The 25,397-nt window shown below is 38.6% G+C and overlaps 1 protein-coding gene across 1 annotated transcript in view; it reads right to left on the bottom strand.

Annotated features, from left to right (window-relative positions):
- Positions 1-25,397, bottom strand: part of ZZEF1 (zinc finger ZZ-type and EF-hand domain containing 1) — a gene marked incomplete at its 5' end in the record, with an annotated part of 61,004 nt that overhangs the window by 12,013 nt on the left and 23,594 nt on the right. The window contains 25 exons of the mRNA XM_082492905.1: positions 990-1,349; positions 2,444-2,579; positions 3,108-3,208; positions 3,581-3,769; positions 5,189-5,308; positions 5,871-6,067; positions 7,696-7,828; positions 8,370-8,544; positions 9,629-9,906; positions 10,352-10,488; positions 11,071-11,218; positions 11,813-11,985; positions 12,987-13,249; positions 13,829-13,994; positions 14,211-14,349; positions 14,630-14,759; positions 15,425-15,586; positions 16,443-16,562; positions 17,810-17,974; positions 18,627-19,143; positions 19,711-19,804; positions 21,011-21,090; positions 22,675-22,915; positions 23,313-23,461; positions 24,678-24,879. Coding sequence (XP_082349031.1) covers positions 990-1,349; positions 2,444-2,579; positions 3,108-3,208; positions 3,581-3,769; positions 5,189-5,308; positions 5,871-6,067; positions 7,696-7,828; positions 8,370-8,544; positions 9,629-9,906; positions 10,352-10,488; positions 11,071-11,218; positions 11,813-11,985; positions 12,987-13,249; positions 13,829-13,994; positions 14,211-14,349; positions 14,630-14,759; positions 15,425-15,586; positions 16,443-16,562; positions 17,810-17,974; positions 18,627-19,143; positions 19,711-19,804; positions 21,011-21,090; positions 22,675-22,915; positions 23,313-23,461; positions 24,678-24,879 — 4,575 coding nt within the window. The remainder of the gene's footprint in view (positions 1-989; positions 1,350-2,443; positions 2,580-3,107; positions 3,209-3,580; positions 3,770-5,188; positions 5,309-5,870; positions 6,068-7,695; positions 7,829-8,369; positions 8,545-9,628; positions 9,907-10,351; positions 10,489-11,070; positions 11,219-11,812; positions 11,986-12,986; positions 13,250-13,828; positions 13,995-14,210; positions 14,350-14,629; positions 14,760-15,424; positions 15,587-16,442; positions 16,563-17,809; positions 17,975-18,626; positions 19,144-19,710; positions 19,805-21,010; positions 21,091-22,674; positions 22,916-23,312; positions 23,462-24,677; positions 24,880-25,397) is intronic.

Below are 25,397 nucleotides of genomic sequence, written 5' to 3'. Positions count from 1 at the left end.
ATGGCAGCACAGCCCTCTGGGGTGTCAGCCACCCCACCCAGTTTGGTATCATCAGCAAACTTGCTGAGGATACACTCTGTCCCCTCATCCAGGTCATTAATGAATATATTAAACAAAATAGGACCGAGTATTGACCCCTGGGGGACACCACTGGTTACAGGCCTCCAACTAGACTCTGTGCCGCTGATCACAACCCTCTGAGTCCTGTCCCGCAGCCAACTCTCAATCCACCTCACTGTCACCTCATCTAGCCTATACTTCCTCAGCTTCCTAATGAGGATGTCATGGGAGACAGTGTCAAAAGCCTTGCTAAAGTCAAGGTAGATGACATCCACGACTTTCCCCTCATCCAGCCAACCAGTTATAACATCATAGAAAGCTATCAGATTGGTCAAGCACGATTTACCCTTGGTAAATCCATGTTGACCACTTCCAATAACTTCCTGTTCCTCAACGTGATTGGAGATGACATCCAGAATGAGTCGCTCCAATACCTTCCCAGGGACAGAGGTGAGACTAACTTAATTCCTTCTCTGAAGGTTCCCAGCATTTGATTTGCTTCAACTCCTGTGAAGCACTGAACTGACATTTTCATTACAACATTCTATTATAATTCCAAGATCACTTCCACCAGAGTAGCAGTCAGCTCATCAATGGAGTAGCAGGTATTACGATATACACGTTGAGATCTAACAAAAAGCAGCTTTCAAAACAGACTGCCTATTTTACCAATTTCTCGATAAGATTTATTTTCCCATATATCTCTTTCATAACTGAGAGTTGTCTCACAAAGCTGGTTTTTCCATTTTCCGTTAACAAAATCAGTACGTTAAGACACTGACAGATTCCAACTGCTTTTTCAGAACGAATTTAAATTTTGGAGTTTCAATTTAGTTTAAAAAAAGGAACTGCAAGTAGTTTTGTTAGTCAAGAGTCTCGTGGCACGTAGGCACAGGGCTTGTTCACATGCATAGGTGAAATCCACTTACTTTTTCCCATAACTGCTTTTCCTCTAGCTGCATAAGCATGTCCAGTATGTATGTCATATGCGCTGGGCCACTGAGATCTAGGATTTCCTCATTTATTGACACATCATCCGGCCACTCAGCTAACAACGATGCCAGCACGTGCCTGGCATAAAGAACAGCAGTTGCCTCATTTACTCGGTACAGGTAGTCCCTCACAGCCTTTTTACTTCTGGAGTCCAGCTCCTTGTGCAAGAGGATTGAACTCTTCGTGCGCCGTTGCTTGGCATAACTAAGCTGTAGATCACTCTCTGTGTTGGTTATCAATTTCTGGGCGACCGGATTGGTTTCTTCTGTTGCTTTATCACAGAGCGCAGGCTTTGACTGCAAAAAAGAAACGCAAGGTCGAAAACAGGCTCTGAACAATTTACTTCCTTCTGTTTGCGTATCTGACCAGTCCATCAGACTGCAAGCTGAATTTACAAATGAATCTGTCTTTTACATACTGAAAATCAGACGTAACAGGGAACACAACAGCATGATCTCTCACGCACCTACAGGGACAGAATTCCTCAAAAAGACTGTTTATGTCAACAGACTTCACTATACTCCAATGCCTTCATGACTGTACACGAGTGGATCCAGCAGTTAGAATTCTAACCAGAAGCACTCATTTAAGCTGACCTACAGAGGTAAAGCAACAAAGTGCTGTGCTCTCTGTGACGCCGAATGAGGCGAGTTGGGAAGGACCTTTGAAGATCATTCGGTCCAAATCTGACTGAAAGCTGAGCCAACTTCAAAATCAAGGCTTTGTCCAGTTAAGTTTGGAGAATTTCCAGGGGTGGATATTTCACAGCCTCTGTATAAGCTGTTGCAAGGCCTATTTTCTTTTTTTTTTTTTTTTTTCTTAGAATTATGTGAAACTACTTCAGGAAGCCGTTAATCCAGTTTGCTATGCAACTGATAGACGATTGTGCTGGTGATACCACACAGCCAGGAATCGGCACCCAAAACAAAGCAAAGAGCTGTAGGACCACGCTATTGAATGTAAAACCTAAAGCTTGCAATTGTAGTGTCTACTTTACAAGACAAATTCATTGCTTCCTTGTCCTGCTGAAATTGCTATAAGATAACAATAATATGCTAAAACAGTAACACTTACGGCATAAGCTTACAATAATTAGATACAATCTTGCTTGCATAAGGAGAGGAAATTACAGCGTGAAATCACCATTTGTTCTACTGACCTGAGAATCGAGTTCTCTTACTTCCTTAAGGAAGAAATTACATGGAAGAAATACTTGCTGCTTGTTGTACCTGCTCATTTACTTTGACATAAAACATTAACAACAGTTTATTTCAGATGTTAAAAAAAAAAAAAAATAATCTTGGGTTTGAGGTTACTAAACAAAACTGAAGTTACTCAATGCCTAAATTAATTATTTCAGAGCTGCTCCTTTTTGTGGAGATGTACGTACCAGACATGGTAAGATGATCATATCTGTATCCACTGCTTTTGAACTCTGCTCCTCCAACCTCAAACGCTTGCTGGGTTGCCATTTCTGAGCCAGTGTTCGGATCCTCTCATCTGTTGTAATTACATCTCCATCAAACCTTAAAAGAGGCCACAGGAAAAAAAAAATTAATACACAAATGTGTTTCGAAAGTAATTCAAACTAGTTAGTGCAATTAAATGAAAATTAAATCTTCCCACCTTCTGTTTTAGAAAGATTCGTTTAACTCTACCTATTTTTATCATATTATGTTAACTAGCTTCCCTGTTCTACCAAGTCAAAGCTTTTAAATGTTATAAAATGGCTCATCTCTGTGAGAACATGGTGGCGCCATGACACGCTTTGATTACTAGAAGCCACATGTAAGCTCTCCATTCTTCCTCAGTTAGGATATTTAGAGACATAGTAGATCTTCATATGGGAGTTATCACAGAACACGCAACGTATTTCAGAAGATGGTGACTTGTTTCCATAAATACAACTTAGTAGGAGTTTATTTCCTTACTTTTTCACACATGAAAACCAAATCGTATCCTTGGAACAATTTCTGTTCTGCACCTATTAGATTTTAGGTTACCACCCACATCTAGTAACTCTGTTTTTCTGCTGCACGCAGTCCTTCACATACCTCTTCTGAACTTCCATGAAAAAAGAATCTGTTCTTTTCATTTGCAACTCATACATGGCTCGAAGAATATGGAGAGGTGCATTAAGCGCATCATGTGTCATCTGAGCAAGGAGACAAAAAAAAGAAAAAAAAAAAGAAAAGAAAAAAAGATGACATTACAGGGGAAAAAGAAAGATGAGTTTCTTTCAGGATGACCTAGGTATTATTTTCCCACTTATCATGTAGGCAGAGAATTAATGAACTTAATATCTGGATTAGTAAAAATGAAAAGTAATTTAGCAAAAAGCTTTATAATGATTTTTTAGTGTTAATTACTGTAGTTCTATTTTATTCCCTTTAGGTAACGGTACATTGAAATCATAGACCCATATTCTGTAAATTTAGAAGAACAGCAGCCATATAAACTACCAAATGTTTTATGCAACTAGCAAATTCACAGTAGCTTCAAAGGAGGTAAAATTAAGTTTAAGTACCAAGAAGCATATTTTGGTGGCTTCATCCAAACCCTCCAGAGGATCCAGTTTGTTCTGCTCTAAATCAACAGGACCAACAATGGGTTGCTCCACGTCTTGATCTTGTTCCCTTTCTTCCAGTTCCGTATCCTCACGTTCAGCCAGAGAACTGATCTCTTTCTTTGAGGAATACAGCATTATTGACAAAATCTACACAGAAAAAAGGTAGCATATGGTGTGACAGCTGTAGATATTATTAGCGTAGCTGCAATCAGCATTTTATAAGAACATTATAAGACTTGGGCAGTGCTTAACACATGCTATTCTAAAAAGAAGCAGCACCTAAAAAAAGAAAAAAAACAAACCAACACACAAACCCGAATCATTTCCCACTTCACGAATGAGTTACACCTTCCAGGCTGCTACAAAGACAACTTAAGTGATTAGCTGAGAGTGTAAAAAAATTGAGAAAATAATTATTTAACCATTTCAGTACATCAAAGGTTTGAGGATTCATAGAATCATGGAATGGTTTAGGTTGGAAGGGACCTTAAAGATCATTCAGTTCCAACCCCGCTGACATGAGCAGGGACACCTCCCACCAGCCCAGGTTGCTCCAAGCCCCGTCCAACCTGGCCTTGAACACCTCCAGGGATGGGGATTCTTAGACAAGAACAGAGCAGAGGTGACTATCACCAAAAGCCAGCGATAGCGATGCCCCTACACACTCCTCTCCTTTGAAAACATACCTTTGGCTTCAGCACAGCCAACACCAGTAGTACTTGTAACAAGAAAAAAAATAATGTTACACGCTTCCTTGGCCCTCCAGTTTGCGCCAGGCTCAGCTCTGAGGAGTAATGCGGGCAGAGCTATGGCGAGACATTTTCATGCTCAGGGCAGATCATTCACCCAGTACAATGCTGCCCAAAGGGGAGGGAGGTGGGACAGCTCTCCCAGCCCGGGCTGGCGCTCTGGCTGCAGGGCAGGAGGCAGCAAGATCCCACAGGACGGATCTGATTCTGCAGCATTTCCAACCAACCACCTGGGGCAACTGCTCAGGGCAACCCCAGGGCTTTACTCTTTCTCTCTCTTATTGTTGCTACCGTCTTAAGTATGAATTTACACAAATCTTGCCTATGATAAAACATAACTAACAGTTGCACCACGCTTATCTTCCAGCAATTAATGAACACTCATAAGAAATGTGCCCACATGCATATTGATATCCCCATATTGCACTGTAGTAATACTTGTACATGTCAGTAAGTAACACAGATAATATGTCTCTGAGATTTATGATTTTTTAAATTGAAGAATGGAATTTTCAAGAACAGTCTAAATAAAATTCATAAAAGAAATTGAGTAGCTGACTAATGCCTCATCTTGCAAATTTCTTTCAAATACAATCAGATTAAAGCAGGAGCTGATTTTAATTAAAGAAGTTAGACTATTATCTACACAATTATGATGGACAGAGGAAGGCAGATTCACAGATACAGTTAAGTGAACATTTTTATAAAGACTAATTAGAAACTCTTGAGGCTTTCTTCACAAAGGGGAAGCGCAGTGCCATAACCTTTCATGACACTGTGCGAAGCCCGACCTTCTACAAAACATAACTTTTCTTACCTCCAAGTCTCGCAGAAGCCAGGTCTTACTGAAGCCAGTTCCTTTGCTACATTTCTTCACTAGAAGCTTAAGTAAATCAGACTGAAGAAAGGCAGCTTGGATCTCCTTAAAACCATGAATCTACACAGACAGACATACACAAATAAATAAGTAAAAAGGGAACAATGCATCACAATGCTTGCAAGGCCTTATGACATGGCCTCAGATAAATTTCCTGCCCAGATGAACTATGTTGGGAATCTTTTTCTTTCACGTCCCTAAAAAAAAATACCAAAATATTATCTATGACACACACAGTAGTAACAGAATATCTGTTTTGCTTTGACAATCCAAAAAAATACAGATCCCCTCTTCAAATACTTCAGAAGTAAGAAAAGGGGTGAATGAGCTTCACTCCATAAAGTGTTATCCCTATACATTTCTTCAGTTTTCACGAATGGTCAAGCCCCCCCAGAGGAAAAGCAGCCCAGCTTTCAACTCAGACTCACAAATGCTATTTGCAAGCAAACTTTCAACCTCGGAACATTTTCAACCCCCTGCAGACAGGGGATAAAAGGAGCCAGCTGTGAGAGAAACAAACTTGGGTGAGTACCCCAATGTGCTCAGTCAAGTTCCTGTAGTGCGAGGTAGAATACAAACTTCTAGTTAATCTATTATATTCTACGTGTCAAGCAAAAGATACCTTAAGTGTTCTGTAAAGCCCCTTGAGAGCAAGCGACAAGACCCAAGTTGCTTCCACCGCCTCAGCGTAGCTACTGTCCATGCTGGTTTGCAGAAGGTGTGTGGATATAAGAACAAAGTGCTGGAGGTACTGTCTCAGCTGGGTCTGGGAATCACTGCCTTCTTGTCCACATTTCTGAATCAACTGGTAGTCTTTCACTACAAGAGAGAAAAAACCCCACAATTGACTAGGTTAATCCTAAAGCGTTGTGAAATCACCGCTTACCAGTAGATATGAGTAGGCTGGGATGTGAATATCATCCATACATGAAGTACGTTCCAATAATGGCCTTGTACTAAAATTATCTCAGACTTATTGAATAGGCAGGAAAATACTTCGTTCTTCAGTGCAAGTTAAAAAACCCCTAGGTAAACTTCTGGCAACAGGCTGACTGTCTGCACATATTTGCATATAAACAGTACGGCAGCCAAGGCAGCGCACGTTGTATTTTACAATTAAAATTCCTGTCCTGCAATTCATACAATGAAATAAATCTTGCTGATCTTACTGTTTAAAATGTCAACAGTAAAAAAAAAAGGCTTTTATATTCAAATCTTTCTTCAATATCAAAAAGCAGTTTAGTCTGTTGATTTTTCCAAGTGTCTTTTAAACAACTTCAATAGTAAAATCTTAGGACAATCTTTGCTTTATTAACTTCACATTATTAGGTCATGTCTGCCAAAGCTGAAAGCCCTCGCTCCTAGAAATCCAACTGATTTGTTGAATGTTAAACATTGAGCGTGACTAACTTTTAAGCAAGGTGAAATACAGGAAGAAAATTCTCTCTGGTACAATGAATGGGACCCAGGAGGCAACATCTAGCTCTGGGTTATTGTTGTTTGCTGGTAGGTTTTGGTGTTGGGGTTTTTTGGTGCCTTTAGACACCATAATAGCCAACACACTCTACCAATGTGCCCTAGAATGGATAACTCTAAAGTATCCAGACACATTTCTTGGAGCATACACTATTTCCTGCTGTATAGCTCTTTTTGATTCTTGTCTCAACTTTTAGGGATATCTAAACTGTTTTGAAAAGTTCTTCCAGACAGAAGGGAAGCAGAGAAGATAAGACTCCTGACATTTTATAAAGCACAGGATTAAAGAAGTTAGGCCTGTCCTCATGGCATGCTTTTTTAGAGGATCAGGAAAAAACAGCCAACGGCATCATTTCAGAAGCAATTAATCGATAACGGCTATATTTGTGTTTGTTCCTGGTCTTCATTTGCTGGTAGGTAGCACATCTTGCCCACAGTGGAAACAGGCACTTCATAAAAATGCAGAGTATTTTTGGAGCAAAAAAATGGACTATCCCAAAAATGCTCAGGCTCTGAGTACCTTTCCTTTATATAGCAGCACTTAAATACACAGAGGCAGCACAGACATTTTTTAGATTTGCAATTGTTTTAAAACATTAAGCACGTGTTTGTACAGGATAAGACACAAGGAGTAAGCAAATCTCAAAACAGAAACAACTGCTTAATCAAAAGCCTATTTCTGAGATATCTCAATTAATAAAATGGTCTCAACAACTAGGTCCCTAAATCCTTTTCTATATAAAAATAAATGTCAGTTTTAAAAAGAAAATGAGTCTCCAGAATCTTTACTGCAGAAGCTTCACAATCTGGTTTAACCTGCAAGGAAAAAAATCAGGCCACTTACTAATAAAGGAATTCAAACTCTGCAGACCTGCACAAAGTGGTCTAGTTAAAATACGCTTTTGGGTATCCATAAGAAACTGTAAGGAAATACTCTGTGATTCTTTGATAAAATAAAAATGTCACAGAACCTGTTTTTCTCTTTCGGGTTTTGATGTCTACTACAACTGCCCTGTTTTTCTCAGTGAAATGCTTCAGGATGATCACGTTATGAGGCTCATTAGCATTATCCACGTACACAGAACGAGTCCCCATACACAGCACCTGAAATTGTAGCAAGAGTTGCAGTTATTATTTGGAATACTTACTTGTAAATACACAGTCACCTGTTATATTGGTTACATTTGCTTGCATTTGTTATCGTATTTTTTAGCTGAACAATGTGCTCGCTGCCAGGTATTTGCTGATCTTTAGAAAAACGGCAGTTCACTTGTCTAAAAATAAAATGCCTACAACAACCAACTTAACGCTACGTAGGCAATATATCAGAGTTATGACTATCAAGAGTAAGACTGGATTGTTTCGCTTGTATAAAAAGCCCTTTTTGATACTCAAACATACTAAGCTGGTTTTCTTGTGATAGTTCCAAGTAGCACTGCAAGAAACGCCAGACAAAACCAGCTATGTTATTCCTCATTAGATAAGCATTAATTGTGCGCAAGTGGAAAGATGTGAACTCTGACATACACCGTGTTTTGACAGTTTATAATGGACATCCCCAATTGATGAAATCCGTAGCGTTTAGAAATAGAAACCTAAAAACTCTAACCAATTTCCTTTTCTTTAGTATCGATAGGCCACTTACCTCAGGAAACCCAACCAGCACCAATAAAGTGAAGATATTGGTGTGCTTTAGCTGGAAGGGCAGTTGCTTAATGCAATGGTCAGTGAAAGCAGCGATCACATTATGCCACTGCGCAGAAGAGTTCAAAGATCGAAGAATATCTGCCATGGAGCTTGCCCAGTCCAGACCTACACGACTGGAAAGCAAGAGCAGTCTGTATTAGGAGAGCTGACTACAGACTTACCTGAAACTGTTTTTCCTCAAGACAGCGTTATCACTGTTAATCTGTCATAGCTAAAGCTTTCATATTATTATGTAAATGTTTTTCCAAATATTTGAAGCTTTCATGTCAGCTGACACATCAATTCTGGTTTGTTCTTCATCACTAGAGCATAAATACTACTCTGTTTTCTTAAAGGGTTTACAGTCACAAATCAAAGTGTGCCTGAACATTGTTAGCTTTAATTCCTAATTTTAGTTCAGAGCTCACAAGCTTTTCATTGCACAACAAGTGGTTTATTTCCCATGTACGTGATTATCTGCTCTCTGCAAACTACACAAATAATCCAATGAGAATGGCCTCCTCGCTCTAAAGTTAGTCTTTGAGGAACTCCTTTCCCTCAGCTGACCCTCGGGATATTCTGCCTTTAGATTTCATATGCTTTTCTATCTGCTAATGGACCTGCCCTATAAAACATAGCTACACAGAAAAATAACACTGTCATATTGAAAAAGCATGATATCAATGTCAGAGCTTTCTCAAGATCTTCAGAATTCCATTCCATTCCACTCCACATCTGCCCTGCTGTTTCCAGTGCAATTTTACTATACAAAAACGTCTCCCTCTAATACTCTTACATAAAAGGGCCAGATCCAGAACTCTGCACTGGTGATAGCTACCACTTTGCCAAGTGGTAGCAACACTCCTCCTTTCCCAAGTTATGCAAGAGATCGGTAACTCAAAGGAGAGAAATAATGCCATACAAAAAACATAGGACTGCATTTTGGTTTTCTGCAAAATTTCAAAACCTTACTTCTTCCACCATATCATGCTACGTAGGTAAGCACAGGAAATTAAGTTACTCTTCAACAGACAGCCTTCTTCTGGAAGGAAATGAAGAGATTCTCACTGCAACGAAGGCTGCAGATGCTAAGGCCTTTCCATGATCAGGGCACAGGTTTAATCAACTTTCTATTAAAAAGCCCCTATGCACGAGGCACACTTGAAAGAAAATGAGTATCAGTCAGAGAGCAACTAATAGGTTTAAAGTCAAAAGCACCTGTCTAAACACACAGCTCCCAGACTGAACAGCAGATGAGTTGTCTTCCAGCCTTCTGGCGCTGTAGACCCATCTCCCGCGGCAAACAAATTATGTTTGGCTGAAAGGACTTTAGCCACTGCAGCGTCCACCTCTGCAGGCATAAGTCTCAGGATTAACTGGCCCAGAAGTCCCAACGTCAAATGATAAGTTTCATTTAGGTGGCCAGCGTTTGAGATTACAACCTGAAACATCAGTGGAAGTATTTGTTCCAGGTTAATCAAAGACATTGTGGAGCCCTGTGGAAAAAGAAAAATCTCAGTAAGGCAGGGAAAGAAAACAAGACACTTAGTCAAAGTCATAGCACATACAAAAATCTTCTGTTCTAACACTCTTTCAAATGGGACAAAAGGAAATGAGAAACTACATTCCTGCTTCGGTTATTGACCTGTTAAGCTGACCTGACACGTAAATCTAAGCTGATGGCTTAAACTTTGCAGTTGTTGAACAGTGAAGATAGACTGCTTTACAGATATATTAAGATTCGTTTCCCTCTCCCCCCATGCAGGAACGAACTCTTACATTCCTTAATAATGCGAAATGCCTTAAGACATTCTGATTCGCATTTTATAACATGTAAGTAAGAAGAGCCCATCTCTCCACATTTAATTCCATATGAATTTTATTCACAATATTCGTGTTACATCTACAAAACTACACAGATTGAAAGTAAAAAGAACTAACTGATTTGAAAGGTGGTAACATAGCTGCCAGCAATCCTAGAATCCTCTTCTGAGAGCATTCAGCAAAAACTTGCTCCTGGCTGGGTATTAAAACCTTCTCTGCTTGCTTCTGGGCTGAATCCTCCAAGAGGTAGTCATCTGCTTTTTAAATTAAAACAAAAGAAGAGAACCCCCCGAATGACCAAAAAGAATTAAAAAAATAAGTGATACCTTATTTTTTATAATTACAATCTAAGGATAAAAACCCTTTTTAAAAAATGTTATTAAAATTTGAAAAGCAAGTCTTTATAAAAGTGTATAAAAGATGGTAGGTAAAGAGGTTTACACCATCTATTGAAAAACATAAAGGACAGTACTACAGACAGATCCATTTTACTATCGTAATTCTAACAATACTAGTCTTTAATAGAATACGACACTTAACTTCTGGTTCCAAGTACGTAAGAATTCAGAAGTATCATGTTAGACCAACAGGAACTGTAATCTCTATACATGGATGTATATCGGTGGAATTCTACTCCCATTTCTAGAATCCTCTAAACTAACTGCAAGGTAACAGTTGTTCAAAGCAGTATGCTTGGCAGGTTTTTCCAAAGCAGACAACTCACTTGCATTAAAGACATTTGCAAATACAGAAAAATGGGTTAGGAACAAAAAATACAACTGTTTGCTTTGCATATGAATGGATATTTCTGTGACAGGGAAAATGGCAAATTTTACCTGTTGGAGAAACACTATCATCCACAGACAAGTCTGACTCTTGTCTCAAAACAGCTTTCTTTGCAAAGACAGCTTTGCTTTCACTTCCTTCTTTTCCTACTTTATCTTCTGCAGGAGACTGGATTTCATTGCGAGCATCTCCTTTCCCCTAAAAATAAAACAAAGACACTTAAAGATTAAACCAAAATTTAATACCTGCAGAAACAGCCATGGAAAAAAGCCGCCAGTCATCTGCATTTGACAAACATTTTTCCTCGAATATCAAAACTTTTTATTTGTTAGAACTTCTTGATGTATACATGTCTTAAGTACCCATACACTGAAAATACATTTTTCTACTTTGCTCAAATCTCTATACATTAGACTGTAATAGTTTTATACACTGTATATAAAACTATTATTTTATACAGTGCATAAAAGTGTAGGAAACTCGTTCTCCTACAGTGCTAACAACTAAGAGGAAAGTACAACCCTTTCAGAAAGGACAATCTTTGCCCCTGCCCTCCAACGCTTTAGTGAATCAGTTGCCTGTAAGAACATAAGGTGATATCGTCATCTTGGTTCAGCTGGATCTAATAAAAAATGAACCAACCACAACTGTTCCCTTGTCCCCCAACTTGTACCTACAAATGAAATCATGACGACCCACTATTTCAGTTACATATCCAGAATAGGATGTTTAAGCTTCTGAAGAACGCTCGTCTAATTGATATCAGAGGTTCAGTAAATACCAGGTACTTACATTACAATGCCTAAAAGAGCCTGTGCTTGGTTTCTCATCTCTTCCCTTCACTGCTTTATCACCAGTATGACTTTTTGGAGCACCATCTGTGGGAGGACTGACTGAAACAGTGTCATTCTCTGAGAAGGATTCACCTTCTGGTAACATGCAGAGGAGAGCTAAATTTTTCAGACCTGAAAGCAAGAAAGTTATAAAAGCTATTTAGTTGTTGAGTGGCAAGATAGGCAAAAAGCAGAACTGAAACATTTTGAAAGAGAACTGAAAACTTCGCCTCTCACACTTCTTTTGAATATCAACTCCATCAAGAAGATGTTCCCCATCATGTTCACTTATTTATGTAGTTCCATTAAATAATAGTGATGAATAGGTGGTGACATTTTCCACCTCACAAAGAAACTATCAGTGTAGAAGTCTTAATTTAAGAAGGCGTTAGAGATACCTCCCAACAGTGTAAATTATGAAAGGTAAATGAAATTTGTCTTAGCTTTTTATCTACTGACCACTTAAATACCTATACAATAAAACATATGTTAAAAACAGATTAATGAGCGTGCATAAGTGGTGGTGGTGGTATTTCAGCTGTAGCAGAACTGCTTAAAAAAACCTACCAGTAAACTTATTTGAACTCAGTCTAGAATTTTTGTTACATTCAACATAGGTCTCTCTTGTATCACTGTATTTTCTGTAGTAGGTCTTAGTTTACAGAGATACTTATTTCCAGGCAAACGGACATCATCCCCAGAAACTTATCTCATACCACAAATACGGTTAAAAAATTCTTGCCAAGAGATGCAGAACAAAAAACATTTTCCACCACGTTATTTGCTTTCCTTCGAGTCCTTCAGTTGTCAGTAACACGTTAGTAACAGAACATGAAGCTATATTGATTGATCCCTTTACAACATGCAAGATGGAAAAAAAAACAACCACAGAGTTGCCAAGCTGTCTTCAGTATTTATGTAAGCATAAAATTAATTTTCTCAAGCACCCTATTTTCCATGTTCCAGCGACCCTGAACGACACTTGTTCTACATTTGCTTTCTACATAAACAGTTATTCTCAGTGAAGTACACAGTAGCTTCCCCTTTCCTTTGGAAACTTCAGAGCGAGTAATCACAGACTTTTCTGACACTGGCTAGAAACCATTGTTTCAGTGAAGGAGGAGCTGACTCACCTTTTCCGTGCTGTGCTTTCATCAAGCAGTCTCCAATGAGCTGTATGCACTGATGTTGCAGAACTCTGGCATGACTGAGGACCTGTGAATCTAGTTTCTCTCCTTCTACTTCCTCCCCATTTGCCAGATCTGCACTGTAGAGAGTCAAAGCCGCAAACAACAGCCAGGAATAATTGTGGACATACGGCTGGATGAGCCTCTGTCGGTCACTGATTCGAATAGTCACCATCGGATACACTGTGATGCTGTGAGTGGGCAAGTGGCTGAAAGAAGAAGGTACATAATTTTGAAATGCAGCCACTTTCTTGCTAACCAGTGTAGTTAGCAACACACGACGCCTTTACGGGAAACTGTGCAAAACCCAACACATTCCAGAGTTTCAAACTGCAGACCTTCAAGTGTGGTGAACTGTCAGAGCCTCACTGGTTTCAGTAGTGTTCCTTTAACAGAACCTGAACCGTCACAAGAGCTCCTGCTCTAGAAATGAAATTTTTTAAGATCTTTGGTGTCGAGCACTGAAACCTGTGTTGTCTAACCACAGCACTGTTCATTTCTTCCATCCTGTCATTCAGGGTTGACAACTCTCCTGAAACTTTCACAGCCATGGTTAGAAAACAATTGCTACTAAGTATGTTCAGAGGTTGGGGCAGGTTTCCAAACCGCAGAAATTTTTGCTGAACTGGTCCTGTATTTGTTATGTTTCCCTGAAGGACACCAACTAGACGTTCTGATGTCAGACGCAGCCTTGTAGGAAGCGTCCTGCGAATGACTGACTGTACTTAGTTGCATATTACCGCTTTTCTGCCAAGTGAAGTAGCGGTACAAAATCATGTGTTTAATACCTGTCAGAGTATTTCTTTGCAGAATAGCATCCATAGCAAAGGTCAAAGTCATCACACACGTTGCAGTTCATTCTCCGACCTATGATAACTCCTTGGCAGTGATCACAGGCATACTCCATGTTAACCATTTCATGGTCATCCTCATGTCCTTCGGGTTTAACTCCACCTGTAAAGAAATTTTTTAAGATTTCCCTCTAAGTCCTGTTTGATAAAGGATCTTTCTTAATTTCAAGTTCACGTTCAGATTAGGAAAATTTCTCAATATTTCTCAATATTTCTAAAATACCCAGAAGTCGTCTTTCACTTTATTTTATGTATAATTTAGAAGACACTATTTTGCCTTCAAGTAGAGGGTTTTGAGGTTTTTTTAAATGATTCTTACCAAGAAAACAAGTTTTACACAGGTCCATGTCATTGCATTGCAGACAGCGGTAGCGGTGCCACGGTGCAATTTCATCACAGCCATCGCAGGATATGTCCACATTTAACAGGTCACAGTAACGAGCAACAAACATGTGCATCTGGAGCAATAAATGGACACAATTTATTTGAGTATTATTTCCTGACTTTGAGCAAGTTCTTTTAGACAGAAAGCAGAACATTTTCCCTGCCCAAAAAAAGGATGGGAATCTTTTAATCATTTTAGACTTTTGAAGGCCTATGGGGAGCCAGGGATCCAACTAATGAAAAAAAAAAAAAAAAAAAAAAATCAGCTTAAGTCAGATTCCTTTCACTCCTTTATGCTTTTAAAAGTCTACTAATTACCCCTTCTGCAGATAAATAAGCAAATTATGAGGTCACCTTTCTCTGCTTCTCTGGGTCAGCTTGAGCTATCTTTTCATACCAGGTCTCAAACATTACATCCTGACATTCATCCATCCACTCACAGTTTTGCTTGTAGTCTGCAATTTCATCTTCTTCACTCCACTGACTAAAAGAAAAGCAAGCTCAAAATTAAGTTGGAATGCAATCAGGCTTCTCTCTATTATAACTTGGGATTTTTTTTTTTTTTTTTTAAAGAACAAAGTGCTATAACATGGTAATAAAAACAGGATTGTGAGAACTCGGGTTCACTTGGATAATAAATGGCCATAGAGACACCTGCTTCTTGCATTCGTGACAAGTTCTTAAATACATATGGGGAGCATAATGCAAAAATCAGAGATGTCCACACTTACAAAACTGCTTTTGGTATTGTTGGCACATCAGATGAGAAATTTAAAAGCTTTTTGGCCTTTACATTTGCTCACATGTAAGAAGTACATCTACTATAAAAACGAAACATGCGGGAGTTAAAACATCTGATTTTTATCAAGACAAGAAACAGCACTATCTACCTCCTGCTATACTGCTAAACGAGTGAAATGTTCCAGCAGTGATCAGGTTAAAGATAAAATTGTAATAGTTTTTGCACTAGTAATGCTCCAAAAATTTTCAAATATTTCAGTTAAGCCCTCGGATACTGGCCAAAGTTTTGCCATACTTGTTAGTAGTATTTTTACTACTTTTTCCAGCACAAAGTTCAGGAGCCTTTCTTGGTAAAAATGGTATCAATACAGTTAGAACCATGTGAAAGCCGCACTCTTCCTGACTCACCAAATGACACTGTCATGAATACTTATGTTTTCTTGTGATGTAGTCATAAGAAGATGTGGTAACTGAATCTCAACAAAGAAGGAAAGATCGTTCGGTTCCCAACTCATATCCAAAAGGTGAAGGAGAGTTGTCTGCACACATGATAAGGCTGGAAGCAATGATCTAAATAAAAAACAAGACAACAAAGCATGACTGCACTAACCTAATGCTGAAACTGCATATTTGGGGGTTAAGAGGGGGACAATCACTGTACACCAATTTCCAGGCTTTACTGTGCATTACATTAACTATGTGACAGAAACTCAGGTTTACTAATGCATAAACTTACACAATTTCACAAGAAGCATAGCCAAAGGAATTTGAAATACAGATGGTATATTTTACAGATTCAGTTGAGACAGAGCTTTTGCTATTGCCTGAGCATTAGCAAGAGGGTCTGTCTCTTCTCTGCAGTACAACATTTTCTTGATATTTGCAGGAACTTGTTCTCTTTGAAACCTTTGCCATGTCCAGTTGAAACTAGACAAAGGACTTGGAAGTTACTGGTAAGGAAACATATTATAGTCACAGAATTCACATTTCTTTAGGACAGCTGGCTATAAATCCCAACAATTCTGACCAGGATGCTACCAAAACATGAGCTTTAACATTAAAGCATGGTTGCAGAATTGTGATATTTATTGTCAAAGTATTCCACAATAAATTTGCTATTTCTAGTATTTTACAATTAAGCTTCAGAAACACATTGTAGAATTATAACTACAAAACACCACAATAAGTCGAAGTTTTAACATTGATGAATTTATTGTGCTTTCCTGCATAGTATTAATAAAAAGTTAACTTGGTGTTTTTGATCACAAGATCAATGTTCCTTATTTAGCTCTGTAAATAATGCAAAGTATAGTCAAACTTAATTAAGACATTAAACAATAAGTACCAAGTGACAAGGGAAGAAGTGAGGAAGAACAGAGGGGAAAAAAAAAAATCTCACATAAGTAATGCAAGCAACGTACTTTACCTGTCATTAATAGTACTAAATCCCTTCACAGAATTTACCAGGAACAAAACAAGCTGATAGTAGGACTCTCGAATCTCTTTGTGTAGCTCAGCACCACAGCCTTCCAAGTTTCCAAAGTAGCTAGAAATTAAAGACTCACTTTAGTAGTCTAGAATTCACTGCTACATTTTAGGTAGCATGTTTTTGTGCAAATTTTACAAACAGACAATCTTTTAAACACTCCCCACAAGTGGGAAGGATGTTAGTTTTGTTTAAAATGCAGTCTGCCACTTTCAGAGAAAAATAAAAGAATCCTATGCCAGGAATCAGAAGTTAAGAAATAAAACAGGCAAAGAGAATATTCTCATGGCACAAACAAAAGAACATTCCTTCAAATTAAAAGGGTACTTCACAAAAATCTAATCAAGATCTTAAGGGAATTCAGTGCACGTCAAGATGAGTATAAAAAGCTCTTGACAAGTAAGAAACTGGCCGACACATTTCAGACAGCACTGTCCAGACACACGATAGAAATCAGACCTACATTCACGAACCAGAACAGCATAGTGTGAGCTCCTGCCTTGAGACAGTGCTTTCAAGTTGTATGCAAAATTTGAAAAAACTTCCAAATTATCTGTCCCTACTTAGAACAAGATCTCTTTGAACTTAGATCTCTTTGCCCCTCTTTTTGTGTGTGTACGTGCATGCCCTACAACTGGGAGACAGCACCGCAGACCTTTGCTTGCATGTCCATCACTTTAGCCTCTGGCACACGAGTGGAATATATCACCCCACAATAACATTTGTCTTGTACAGGTATCTCATCCAAAGTTATGAAAATTCACGAACAAGCAAATGCTGGACTAACAAGATACAACACGCACTATTCTTGGAAGTTAGCTCTTCTGCCAGATAGGTATTATCTTGATTTACAAAGCAAGTTCACAAAAATTAAAGATGTAATGCTACGTAACTAATTACAAGTTAAATGGATTAGATTCCGACATCATTACTGGACAAGAAAGAAACCAATCTAGAATTAGACAAGAACTTAAACTAAAGCAATAACTGAAGACTCTACAATCTTCTTGAGTTTGTTTCGATCTGGTTGGAACTGTAGGTGTTTCTAGGTATCCATGCTGTGGTTCAACTGCATGATGCCCACTGGCATGAATAGCTGCACAACTAAGTCCTGCTTGAAAATAATTTATTTTTTTTTAAATGAAGCATACAAGATATGCATAGTAGCCTAAAAATTATTCCTCAGGTCATATTTTTGTTATCCACATGGATAATGGAAACTTTCTACTGTTTTCAATATATGTGGCTGGGAGAACACAAAGACATATTAAATCACATGGCTGAGACTTGTCTAAATAATTACTTACTTTGTAAAATCTTTCTGACAGGCTAGAAGTTCTAGGAGAAAAAGTACACACGGCGGATGAAAACAGTGTGGCTGCCCAAGTGAGTCTAGGCACTGGCGGATTGTCTTGAGCACTTCCATAATACTCTGCCCTTGGGATTTTCTCAGAGCAAGAACCTTTAGAACACTAAGAAGAGCAAAAAACATCTATGAGGCCTTCAAAACATCGTGCTTAAAATAACACAAATAAATCACAATCCAAGAAGTACTCGACTACTTGAACAAGAGTTTGGTATCTAAATTTTCAGTTGCATTTCAGCAGTAGTACATTGCAGTTGGAATGAGTAAAAAAGCTTCAACCAGAATCCAGGACTTTCTGCACCAGTCCAAGTTTCAGAGCCTAAAATAGACAAACTGAGAATTGGAAACCTCTCTTTTGATTTACATTCTCAGAATGTCAGGTAATTTAATGAGATGCAACTATTCTGTATTTGGTATCAAGGATTTCTAGTACTGCTATACCATGTCTTTGTTGTTTGTAGATAAGAGGGAAAATGCCACTGCAAACGGATCTCAGGAGCAAGACTAGAAACAGCCAAGTAACGGTTTTTCACATTCTGAAGCTCTACATCATAGCAGTGAATCAAAGGGAATAATACTCTCTACGAGCCCCTACATGGTTGTAAATAATTGAAGTTTGATACATAAATCTGACAACTATTTATGTACAACATGATTTTCAATACCATCTTGAAGCTAAAAGATGTTTGATTCCATCTGAAGAGGCCTGAAGACAAGTTTCTGTATTTTATAATTGGCAACATTTTCAATGTGCTTACCTTTCATGTGAAAGTGATTGGTCCTTAATAAAGTCTAACGTGTTTTTCAATATAGGATATTTCTCCTTCACAGTAGGCACAGCTCTCGGCTCTTCCATTGATCTGAAAGACAGCAGCCTTAGTCTTCCACGGCTGAACTGAGATTTTCGCGTAGGAGTGGAAGGAGGTGATGATGTATCTTCTTGCTGTGAAACTGTATTCTCAACAGGCTTGCTATGAAATGCAGATGCTTCTTCTGTTTGGAGGGGGTCTGGAACTTGTTTAATCTTCATATCAGACTGTGTTTTTTGGCCCCCCTCTTTTGAAACAGGATGAGTAACTCCATTGGAAGACAATGAATGTGCTGCCTGGAAGTCTGTGTCCACAACAGAATCTTTTCTTTGGCATTTATCACTGACATACTGTTGGATATCATCAATATCTTGGGCTTCCAAACTGTCTGAAGCAGAATCTTTCGTCTTTGCTCTTACGGGCAAAAAATTCAATAACAAAAGGCTCTTCTGCATACAAAGTTTTGCTGCAGTATAAAAATTGGAAGAGTTAGAAGTATGACAACAGAACACCAAACTTGCTATCTTCTGCTTAGGAAGAAAGTAATTTATCTTGTTTCTTCTGAGCCAAGACAGCTAGAAAATACTGTTCTTACTATATTGATCACGATGCTATCAGTTACCTAATTCTAGATTTCCAAATGCTAAATTTGAATAATCACACTGAACCATACGAAGCACACAGTAGTCAATGAGAACACATTTTATTCTAATAGCAATCAGCTGCTATTCTAAGATCAGTTGATTGTGGTAACAAGCATCTATAAAAATAGATGAACCTAAGTTCAGAACCAGGTGACCTAAGTGAGAGGTCACTCTCTGTAGAATTTTCTCACCTACTATTTTCTGCAAAGAATACCAGAACACAATCCCTGACGGTTCATGTAATGCATACCACTTTCTCTCTTAAGGTATTAAAAAGTAACCACAGTTGCTAAATTACTTTTGCTGTAAAAGGTAAGTGCTAAGATTTATAAGGCAACGCTTTACTAAACTACATGGAATGCTTATACATTTGGAAAGGCACTACTTACCAAGAGTTTCTGGGTTCACCTCACTTGCTTCTGTGTTCTGCTTCTCCTCCATATCATTTCCCCTACCCATCACGGATTTCTGCTTCATTTCCAACTGTAGACAGGATGGTAAAATAGTTAAAATATGACTCCCCCTATATATCTATACAGCAAGGCAGTATGAAGACCGCATTGCATTAGGCGAATTTAATCTCAGGAACAGATGACAGTATTTACTATTCCCCACTGCAGAACAAAACACCCAGTAGTCTCAAAGAGCAATACCTAAACTATCAGAGCAGATAACACAGCCCCATACTGAGATGCTCAAGGTTTGCAGGCTGATAGCCTTCCCTGTCTGGTGGCTGGATGTGTATCAGCCCTCCAAGAAAAAGAAGGCTTCCCCTCTACCTCCGCCGCTCAGCAAAAGACACGCATCCAGTCATGAGATAAGATTCTCCAAAAGCATCATGGCATCTAACTCGCGAGGACTGTGAGATGCATTGACACCTGTACAATGCAGTTTCTCATCTTAACATCCACCTGCACTCCTTGCATCCCTAGTGTATCAAGCTGCCAGGAATTCTTGCAGGCAAGAAAGAGGAGGGAAGAGGTCACAAGGTACTGGAACAGTTCATTTGGCTGGCCCACATCTCAAGGGCTCACAAGAGTAGCAGAAAAGCGGGCCGCAGACTGAATTAGCCGTTCTCGAAGGCCACACTGTTGTTAACATTTAGAATCTCCTGCAGACTGGTGAAATCTAAATTAATTTTGGCTCTCTGCAGGTGATGACGCAGACACCTCTCACCAGGTTGTGAGTCGATGACACCAGCTCTTGACATAAGGCGTATGTTTCAAGGAAAACTACACGCAAAAAACCATACTCTGAACCGAAGCCAGTTACTTGCTTGTCAAAGAAGCAATTATTTCTTTTTCTGTTAGCATCGCATTATTGTGAGAATGATGTTTAAGACAGATTTCTTTCTATGCTGTACCTCAAAAGAACTCCAACTGCTATGTAAGAATCTGCCTAATTAACACACATTCTTGCTGAAAAATAACACCAATTTAACTGATTTTGAGTCAAACACAGTCCTAAATGCTCATGATGATACATCTGGGGCTGAGGGAAGAACAGGAGTTTAAGAATTCATTTAAATGTTTAAGTTCAAAGTTTAGAAGTCAATATATGTTCTTCCTAAGTGAAAACAGTTGACCTAGAATCCCTGAAGGAAAACATGGTTCCACCCTACGCCTTAACAATGCACTGTAAAATATTAAGGTAAATGACATTAATAGATATCCTCCTGAATGATCTTACCATCCATATTCTAATTGAATCAGCCAGGGAATACACTTGGGCAAACTCATCACTCAAAGGCACCTTGCCTCCACTGTTGACTGGAAATGAGAGAAAAAAAAAAAAAAAAAGAGTCCTGTTTATTTACAGCTCCATTTTTACACAACTTGACTACTTAACTAAAATTACGCTAGAGTCTTCCCTTCGTCTCTTAGTCAATACTTGGAATTATGCCTATAAGAAAAATAGGGAATAAAACCTGCCAACTTTCATATGCCTTAAGTATGTAAACTGCACCTTGGCAGAGTTATTTGCAAAGTTAAATTATGAATATCTTTCCCGTTTCCTCCCAAAATTGATGCCCACAGTCATGGAAAATAAAAACCTCTCCCTATACATGCAAATATCCATAATGCAAACTGATATCAGAATAATCAAGAAACGCTTAGTATTAACGTAAAGCTCTATAGATGTATTTAGTTATCTTTCCCCTTCCTCTTGTTTTTTGCTATGAATTTCTGGAACAGACTTTCAAGATCAATTTACAAAAATTAAAGACCTGACAAAACAGTTTCCATCAAAACTGGCCTGTCAACGACTACAGAGAAAGAGACATTCCTATTCAGGGTTTTCCCACTCCCATTCCCAGGGTTTTTTTATTTTTTATTTTTTTCATCTTCTTTTCAGCACCACTTGTACATACTTCACGTGGCACAGGTCAACAGGGGGCCTGAAATCAGTCTGCCCCAGCAAGACCCACAGATGAAGCTATTAACATAATAGTAGGATGGATATCTTACCCACTCATTAATATTTCCCTGAGCTATCACTGTTTTCAATTCTACTCAGAAAATTAGATCAACTGTCAGACATTGACAAAATGACTAAAAGGCAATAACCACTTTAGTCATCGAGTCTGTCTTTGTGTCAATCATCTTTACCCATAACTTCACGGCTCAAAATGTACCGTGTTGAGCTTCAAAATTGTGACAGAAAGTGAAAGCCTAAAATGAAACCTTTCAAAAGCAGTAACACCTTATTATCCAATACTACGAACATATCAATAAGCTTAAAGGAAGGATGCTGTAAGTTTAAAAGTTGTTCATTTTACTTACTAAAAATATATAAATTATAATACAATGGACATTATACAAGTTAAAAGCAAAATGTTACCTTTTATTTTAAAAAAAAATATTAAAAAAAAATATAGGTATTTTGAGGATGCCAAGGTTAGTTTCCACAGTTTTGAGAGGTAATTCACACCTCCTCCAGTCCCAGCATTTAAAAACATACGTAAGTCTGTGCTGGCTTTTTAGAAAAGATACATTGAGAGTGGAAACTGATATGAGAACCACTAATCACTGGGAGCTGCATTGTTCCGAATTAAAACCCCAGAGGACATCGCTACTCTCTCTGGGTATATCCTTATAAGGCTTAGTCAGTACCTTATGACGGTTATTAATATTTGGACAGAGCTCTGAAGATAAAAGCATATATTAATAAAAAATAAACACTCTAGAGATAAGGCTTACCCAGTCTACCTAAACGATGATTTCTTTATACAGAACATATTTTTTAAAGTCGTCACACTAAACTGATTTTTCAAAGTTTATAAACTGAACTTTAAGACAGCTTTTTACAAACTTTAAGTCTTCATTATTAAGATAGTCTAATATTAGAGTTACCATATTTTTGAAGCTTCTCATATAACTCTGGAGTGAGATACACCAAAGCAGCAAATGTTGAGTTCACAGCTTGATCAACAGTAGAACCAGCAACTATATCTGTCTTTGGGGTCTGTTTTTTACATGCCTGTATAAGTCCTTTGAAAAGTTCAGATTTTTGCCCACTGAAGTCCTGGGCAGGATCTGATTTTGCAAAGTCGATAAGAAAGTTACGGCAGTCATCTTGGTGAGAGCTCCTAGCCTGGAAAGAAAGTTAGAAAACACTTATTTTAACAGTATCGGAAAAAATCTTGCAGTTAATTTCTACAATTAAGTCAAGCTGCAGTATATCTACTGTAGTTGAGCAACCTGATCTAATGAAAGATGTCCCTGCCCAAGGTGTGGGGGGGTGTGAATGAGATGATCTTTGAACGTCCCTCCCCACCATTCTATGATTCTATGAAAAAGGAAACTGATGAAGGGCACAGGCCAACAGTTTCTTTCCTCTTTTTGCTATTTAATTAAACACCACAAGTGATGACAACATCAGCACAACAGCATATGCTTAAGGACATATCAACTAATTAGGCCTGAATGCAACTGTGTGATACACAGGGATTTGACGCTGATGAAACAAAAGCAGTGGGTGGTGCGAGTACCTCTTTTTTATCTTGGTGCAGCCTACTGCTCTGACTGGCTCCCGGGAGTGCCTCAGGACACATCTGATGCCTGAAGACAGGTTTCCACAGAGGAGAATTAAGAACTGATGTTACTTTCAAAGGAGGCAAGTCTGCTTCACTACCTAGTTCTGCAAGAAATTCAGAACAGACACTTCGGTTAGGAAATATTTTTGTTCATTTTTACAGATTAATGAAAACAATACATGTTAAACATCCTGTAGGGGGAAAAAAGGTAATGCAAATAGACTGAACAAGTGATTTAACAATATTCTCTAACTTTTGTTTCTATAATGGGGTGCAGAGAACTGATGTACCTTTTCTTTAATGATAGCATCAATAGCTTATCTTACAGTGATGATATGTTACATTATGGAAGGACTTTAAATTAAACATTTTCGCCGTACTTATGACCATAGAAATTCACCAATTTGCAAGAGTTTAAAAGCTTTTTCTCCTGCTAAAGACATAATCATTAGCTATATATAAGCACGCTCATATTAAGAAAGGAAGAAAATATTCTACGATAAGAACACTTCAATCAGTTCCCTAAATTCACAGGTAAGTACCTGCCTAATTTTCCAAGGTAATTACTGACCACCTGACTGCAGCAAGAACTCTTTAACCTTGTTTAATTTCTCCAAAGTGGTGAGTGAATTCAGATTTAGGAAACTAGACATAAGTGTTCTGAGTTTTGAAATTAAAAAATAAACAACTCTTTTGTTTGGTTGTTTTTTTTTTTTTTCTTATGGCACCCATCTCATATTTTGTATTTTACATATCTTCAGTGGCCCAAATCCTAAGTGTACTTAACTTCTGAAATTAGCCAAACTTAATTTGTAAATTCAAATTTAAATCAATACCAAATGCCCATGTGAAAGTTTTAAAATAATTTGTGTTCTAAGCTCTGTATTTTTTCCAGTTTGCTGGCTCCATATTCACACCACCAACGTGGGGTGGGTCACAGCACCAGGGAACAATTTTAAAAGAAAAAAAGAACAGGAAGAACAGAAGATTGGGCAAACTCTGGTATTACTCCATAAGTACAATTCAGCTCAGTATGATTACTTCCAGGTGTCCGTGTCTTCCTAACATTGGCTTCTGAATCTTAGAGACATGGCAGTGATCCCTGTGACATTATCAGCGTAGTCCTGCAGAAGAGCAGCCAGGCTTGCCACAAAGAGCGGGTACAGCTCTTTGTTAAGCAGCAAGACAGCAAGTCTTCCAGCTTCAGTCAAGAGAGAAATAGGAAAGGAACTTTATTTTCACAGGGGATTCGAAACATAAAGTCCTTGTATCTCCTCTTTACGTGGCATCACAACTTCCGGAGCTACTCAGTGCACTCACCTCGTAGAGATTTCAGCGCCATACTTCGGGAAGCCAAGCGCCCCATCAACCGGGATACAAGAAGCTGTAAATCCAAGCCCCAAGAAACGGCAACATCTGGTAGGCCATAAGCAGTGACGGAAAACTTGTAGCCCCACTCATTATTACTGCTGTCAGAGTGAAAGAGAAACTGCAGCCGTGGGCCAGCCTTAAAGGTCACTTTCTACAGAGCAACAAAACAGTCATTTTGCCAAATGTACATGACAGGAAGACGTTTCAGGGTAATGAATTCCCTTCAGCAACTGCCGTTTTTCAGTATTATGTTCTGTCCACAACAGATCTAATTTCCCCCACCATCTGAATGAGAAACCCACAATACTAAGCAGGTAAAATTTCTATCCAGTAGCTTAATGAGCAATTTTATAGACGATTGAACTTTAGAAGTCAGAGCCATAAACCACTAGAGGAGCATCCCATTTGGGTAGGTGTCATTGAAGAAAGAGCGTAGCCACAGGAACCACTACGCTTCTCTCATGATGTAAAGAATTGTGAGGGCACAGTGTCAACGAGTTTTACCCAAGTAGTTACCGGCAGTTAAACATGATTATTACTTTTCATTTTGACTGACTGCTCCTTTGCTAACAGCAACAAAGAGGGATTCTTTACTCATTCACTCCTTTTATCTGCATCACTGCAGACTTTGTTCCCCACCTCCTGCCCCCCACCTTTCAGAGGGAATAA

This window comes from Vanellus vanellus (genome assembly GCF_965231255.1).
Source record: "Vanellus vanellus genome assembly, chromosome: 19".
Lineage (NCBI taxonomy): Eukaryota > Metazoa > Chordata > Aves > Charadriiformes > Charadriidae > Vanellus > Vanellus vanellus.
Note: the sequence above shows the minus strand (reverse complement) of the source record. Positions and strands in the feature narration are given on the sequence as shown.